The 6672-nt window shown below is 48.2% G+C and overlaps 1 protein-coding gene across 1 annotated transcript; it reads left to right on the top strand.

The window, feature by feature from the left end:
- Positions 1-457: 457 nt before the first annotated feature.
- On the top strand, positions 458-6149 carry LOC127922701 (neurobeachin-like protein 2; the record flags this gene model as incomplete). The annotated part of the gene is made up of 3 exons (XM_052506590.1): positions 458-614; positions 2062-2221; positions 5913-6149. Coding segments are annotated over exons 1-3 (490 nt in total), but the record flags the coding sequence as incomplete, so codon positions are not given.
- Positions 6150-6672: the final 523 nt, after the last annotated feature.

The raw sequence follows: 6672 nt of genomic DNA, 5'->3' as shown, positions 1-6672 counted from the left end.
CGAATGCTGATTGGCTGACAGCCGTGGTATATCAGACCGTGTACCATGGGTATGACAAAACATTTATTTTTACTGCTCTAATTATGTTGGTAACCAGTTTATAATAGCAATAAGGCACCTCAGGGGTTTGTGGTATATGGCCAATATACCACGGCTAAGGGCCGTGTTGCATTATGTCTAAGAACAGCCCTTAGCCGAGGTATATTGGCCATATATCACACCCCTCGGGCCTTATTGATTAATTGACATACTTTGCAAGGTCAGTGGGTGTTAAAGAGCTACGTTACTGGGAATACTGATTGAATTTAGTAGTTTGGACATTTTGATTTTGGAAAAGGTGCTCCGTGAACACTGATGAAGCGCTATCGTACTCAATAGGCTAATTTTACATAAATTAATGTGTGTGTGTGTGTGTGTGTGTGTGTGTGTGTGTGTGTGTGTGTGTGTGTGTGTGTGTGTGTGTGTGTGTGTGTGTGTCAGATGGTCGGCTGGAGAGGAACAGTGTAGCAGCCTTCCTGCTGATGGTGAAGAATCTGATTCGTCATCACCCTGTCAACCAGGAGAGCCTACTGAACTGCCACGGACCCAGCATTATAGGAGCCATGCTCACTAAGGTACTGGCCCATTATAGGAGCCATGCTCACTAAGGTACTGGCCCATTATAGGAGCCATGCTCACTAAGGTACTAAGCTAATGACCAAAGCCATCATCATCCTACAGTACTGTAGTAGCTAATGACCAAAGCCATCATCATCCTACAGTACTGTAGTAGCTAATGACCAAAGCCATCATCATCCTACAGTACTGTAGTAGCTAATGACCAGACCAGAGCCATCATCATCCTACAGTACTGTAGTAGCTAATGTCCAGACTAGAGCCATCATCATCCTACAGTACTGTAGTAGCTAATGTCCAGACCAGAGCCATCATCATCCTACAGTACTGTAGTGGCTAATGACCAGACCAGAGCCATCATCATCCTACAGTACTGTAGTAGCTAATGTCCAGACTAGAGCCATCATCATCCTACAGTACTGTAGTAGCTAATGACCAAAGCCATCATCATCCTATAGTACATTCCGAGGGAGGTTTCTAGGAGCGTAGAGGAAGGGGGCTGGTGGTGTGACAGGAAATGAGGGTATATATGACTGCTGGGCTGAGCATCCTGTTAGGAAACCCTGCTCTAACGATCACACACACACACACACACACACACACACACACACACACACACACACACACACACACACACACACACACACACACACACACACACACACACACACACACACACACACACTGTCACACTGTCACACTGACTCACACACTCACACCCCTCACACACAAACCCCACACACACACCCCTCATACACACCCCTCATACACACACAGTGACTCCCAGTCATAGTACCACACTGACACACACCACGTTGAGAGTGACTTCCTCAACGACAGACAGTTTTACCCGACTTAGTCATTTGACCTTGGTTCCTCTGATTCTCCCTACAGTAGGACAGATAAACAGACACACCTTGGTTCCTCTGATTCTCCCTACAGTAGGACAGATAAACTAGTACAGACCTCATCTCTCTCTCTCTCCCCTTCTCTCTCTCTCTCCCTCCCCCTTCTCTCTCCCTCCCCCGTCTCTCTCTCTCCTCCCCCGTCTCTCTCTCTTCCTCCCTGTCTCTCCCCCCTTCTCTCTCTCTCTCTCTCTCCCTCCCCCGTCTCTCTCTCTCTCTCTCTCTCTCTCTCTCTCTCTCTCTCTCCCTCCCCTTCTCTCTCTCTCTCTCTTCCTCCCTGTCTCTCTCTCTCTCCCTCCCCTTCTCTCTCTCTCTCTCTCTCTCTCTCTCTCTCTCTCCCTCCCCCATCTCTCTCTCTCTCTCCTCTCCCTCCCCCGTCTCTCTCTCTCTCTCTCTCTCCCTCCCCCCTCTCTCTCTCTCTCTCTCTCTCTCTCTCTCTCTCTCTCTCTCTCTCTCCTCCCCCATCTCTCTCTCTCTCTCTCTCCCCCTCCCCCGTCTCTCTCTCCCTCCCCCGTCTCTCTCTCCCATCTCTTTCTCCTAGGTCCCAGGTAGTATGATGGATATGTCTGTTCTGATGGCGTGTCAGTTCCTGTTGGAGCAGGTATCCAGTGAGGAGAACAGTCCGTTGCTCCTGCAGCTCTACCAACACCTGCTATTTGACTTCCGCATCTGGAGCAACAGCCACTTCGCTGTGTGTCTGGGTAAGAGCAGTCAGGCATTATAGCCTGGTAGCCAGTAGACTTCCACATCTGGAGCAGCAGCCACATCGCTGTATGTCTGGGTAAGAGCAGTCAGGCATTATAGCCTGGTAGCCAGTAGACTTCCACATCTGGAGCAGCAGCCACATCGCTGTATGGCTGGGTAAGAGCAGTCAGGCATTATAGCCTGGTAGCCAGTAGACTTCCACATCTGGAGCAGCAGCCACATCGCTGTATGTCTGGGTAAGAGCAGTCAGGCATTATAGCCTGGTAGCCAGTAGACTTCCACATCTGGAGCAGCAGCCACATCGCTGTATGTCTGGGTAAGAGTAGTCAGGCATTATAGCCTGGTAGCCAGTAGACTTCCACATCTGGAGCAGCAGCCACATCGCTGTATGTCTGGGTAAGAGCAGTCAGGCATTATAGCCTGGTAGCCAGTAGACTTCCACATCTGGAGCAACAGCCACTTCGCTGTGTGTTTGGGTAAGAGCAGTCAGGCATTATAGCCTGGTAGCCAGTAGACTTCCACATCTGGAGCAGCAGCCACATCGCTGTGTGTTTGGGTAAGAGCAGTCAGGCATTATAGCCTGGTAGCCAGTAGACTTCCACATCTGGAGCAGCAGCCACTTCGCTGTGTGTTTGGGTAAGAGCAGTCAGGCATTATAGCCTGGTAGCCAGTAGACTTCCACATCTGGAGCAGCAGCCACTTCGCTGTGTGTTTGGGTAAGAGCAGTCAGGCATTATAGCCTGGTAGCCAGTAGAGTTCCACATCTGGAGCAGCAGCCACATCGCTGTATGTCTGGGTAAGAGCAGTCAGGCATTATAGCCTGGTAGCCAGTAGACTTCCACATCTGGAGCAGCAGCCACATCGCTGTATGTCTGGGTAAGAGCAGTCATGCATTATAGCCTGGTAGCCAGTAGACTTCCACATCTGGAGCAGCAGCCACATCGCTGTGTGTTTGGGTAAGAGCAGTCAGGCATTATAGCCTGGTAGCCAGTAGACTTCCACATCTGGAGCAGCAGCCACTTTGCTGTGTGTTTGGGGAAGAGCAGTCAGGCATTATAGCCTGGTAGCCAGTAGACTTCCACATCTGGAGCAGCAGCCACTTCGCTGTGTGTTTGGGTAAGAGCAGTCAGGCATTATAGCCTGGTAGCCAGTAGACTTCCGCATCTGGAGCAGCAGCCACTTCGCTGTGTGTCTTGGTAAGAGCAGTCAGGCATTATAGCCTGGTAGCCAGTAGACTTCCACATCTGGAGCAGCAGCCACTTCGCTGTGTGTCTTGGTAAGAGCAGCCAGCCACTGTAGCCTGGTTGCCAGTTCTGTAGGCCTTTGAACATCAGAGCAGTTGTTGGCTAAAGCACAAACAGATCTGGGAGGGTTATGTCTAGCTTGTCGTCCCTACAGTGTGCAAGACTATCCCAGTATCAACAGATCCCAGTATCAACAGATCCCAGTATCAACAGTCGGCTCTGTCAAAGATAACTCTGCCCCTCTCATATGCATGTAGCAGCTCTGTCAAAGCTAACTCTGCCCCTCTCATATGCATGTAGAAGCTCTGTCAAAGCGAACTCTGCCCCTCTCATACGCATGTAGCAGCTCTGTCAAAACTAACTCTGCCCCTCTCATATGCATGTAGCAGCTCTGTCAAAACTAACTCTGCCCCTCTCATATGCATGTAGCAGCTCTGTCAAAACTAACTCTGCCCCTCTCATATGCATGTAGCAGCTCTGTCAAAGCGAACTCTGCCCCTCTCATATGCATGTAGCAGCTCTGTCAAAGCTAACTCTGCCCCTCTCATATGCATGTAGCAGCTCTGTCAAAGCGAACTCTGCCCCTCTCTTATGCATGTAGCAGCTCTGTCAAAGCTAACTCTGCCCCTCTCATATGCATGTAGCAGCTCTGTCAAAACTAACTCTGCCCCTCTCATATGCATGTAGCAGCTCTGTCAAAGCGAACTCTGCCCCTCTCATATGCATGTAGCAGCTCTGTCAAAGCTAACTCTGCCCCTCTCATATGCATGTAGCAGCTCTGTCAAAACTAACTCTGCCCCTCTCATATGCATGTAGCAGCTCTGTCAAAGCTAACTCTGCCCCTCTCATATGCACGTAGCAGCTCTGTCAAAGCGAACTCTGCCCCTCTCATATGCATGTAGCAGCTCTGTCAAAGCTAACTCTGCCCCTCTCATATGCATGTAGCAGCTCTGTCAAAGATAACTCTGCCCCTCTCATATGCATGTAGCAGCTCTGTCAAAGCTAACTCTGCCCCTCTCATATGCATGTAGCAGCTCTGTCAAAGCTAACTCTGCCCCTCTCATATGCATGTAGCAGCTCTGTCAAAGCTAACTCTGCCCCTCTCATATGCATGTAGCAGCTCTGTCAAAGATAACTCTGCCCCTCTCATATGCATGTAGCAGCTCTGTCAAAGCTAACTCTGCCCCTCTCATATGCATGTAGCCCAGGGACTTCTGGAGACAGACTGAGACATAACCCTTTGGTACAGAGGGAATATATTATCATAACTATTACCCACTAATACTGTCTGAATCAATGCCCTCCAGGATGTAAGTCTGTACTCGTGACATCATATAAATTAATGCTGTTTTCCAGTGGTACATTTTCAGACTGCATTGTCAATAACATATTAGTGAAGGACTTGTGTCCTAAATAACACCCTATTCCTATATAGTGCACCACTACTTTTGGTAGTGCCTTAAATAGGGAATAGGGTGCCATTCGAGACACACCCAATGTGTGTGATGTGTTGTCTGTGAGGCCATGTCCAGTACCTCATATTGATGTGTTGTCTGTGAAGGCCATGTCCTGTACCTCATATTGATGTGTTGTCTATGAAGGCCATGTCCAGTACCTCATATTGATGTGTTGTCTGTGAAGGCCATGTCCAGTACCTCATATTGATGTGTTGTCTGTGAAGGCCATGTCCAGTACCTCATATTGATGTGTTGTCTGTGAAGGCCATGTCCAGTACCTCATATTGATGTGTTGTCTGTGAAGGCCATGTCCAGTACCTCATATTGATGTGTTGTCTGTGAAGGCCATGTCCAGTACCTCTTATTGATGTGTTGTCTGTGAAGGCCATGTCCAGTACCTCATATTGATGTGTTGTCTGTGAAGGCCATGTCCAGTACCTCATATTGATGTGTTGTCTGTGAAGGCCATGTCCAGTACCTCCATATTTATTTGTTGTCTGTGAAGGCCATGTCCAGTACCTCATATTGATGTGTTGTCTGTGAAGGCCATGTCCAGTACCTCATATTGATGTGTTGTCTGTGAAGGCCATGTCCAGTACCTCATATTGATGTGTTGTCTGTGAAGGCCATGTCCAGTACCTCATATTGATGTGTTGTCTGTGAAGGCCATGTCCAGTACCTCATATTGATGTGTTGTCTGTGAAGGTCATGTCCAGTACCTCATATTGATGTGTTGTCTGTGAAGGCCATGTCCAGTACCTCATATTGATGTGTTGTCTGTGAAGGCCATGTCCAGTACCTCCATATTTATTTGTTGTCTGTGAAGGCCATGTCCAGTACCTCATATTGATGTGTTGTCTGTGAAGGCCATGTCCAGTACCTCATATTGATGTGTTGTCTGTGAAGGCCATGTCCAGTACCTCATATTGATGTGTTGTCTGTGAAGGCCATGTCCAGTACCTCATATTGATGTGTTGTCTGTGAAGGCCATGTCCAGTACATGTCGTCTGTGATCAAGGATGGGAAGCATCGCATGAGGAAGAAGTATGGAGTGCAGTACATCCTGGATACCATACGGACACACTACAGGTACCTCAACATCCCTTTACACTCCAGGTACCTCAACATCCATTTACACTACAGGTACCTCATCCATTTACACTACAGGTACCTCAACATCCCTTTACACTACAGGTACCTCAACATCCCTTTACACTACACAGGTACCTCAACATCCCTTTACACTACAGGTACCTCAACATCCATTTACACTACAGGTACCTCAACATCCCTTTACACTCCAGGTACCTCAACATCCCTTTACACTACAGGTACCTCAACATCCCTTTACAGTACAGGTACCTCAACAACCCATTACACTACAGGTACCTCAACATCCCTTTACACTCCAGGTACCTCAACATCCCTTTACACTACAGGTACCTCAACATCCCATTACACTCCAGGTACCTCAACATCCATTTACACTACAGGTACCTCAACATCCCTTTACACTACAGGTACCTCAACATCCCTTTACACTCCAGGTACCTCAACAACCCATTACACTCCAGGTACCTCAACATCCCTTTACACTCCAGGTACCTCAACATTTACACTACAGGTACCTCAACAAAACTTTACACTCCAGGTACCTCAACAACCCTTTATACTACAGGTACCTCAACATCCCTTTACACTACACAGGTACCTCAACATCCCTTTACACTCCAGGTACCTCAACAA

This window comes from Oncorhynchus keta, unplaced genomic scaffold, assembly GCF_023373465.1.
Source record: "Oncorhynchus keta strain PuntledgeMale-10-30-2019 unplaced genomic scaffold, Oket_V2 Un_contig_26770_pilon_pilon, whole genome shotgun sequence".
Taxonomy (NCBI): Eukaryota; Metazoa; Chordata; class Actinopteri; order Salmoniformes; family Salmonidae; genus Oncorhynchus; species Oncorhynchus keta.
This window is presented reverse-complemented; position numbering and strand designations above follow the sequence as displayed.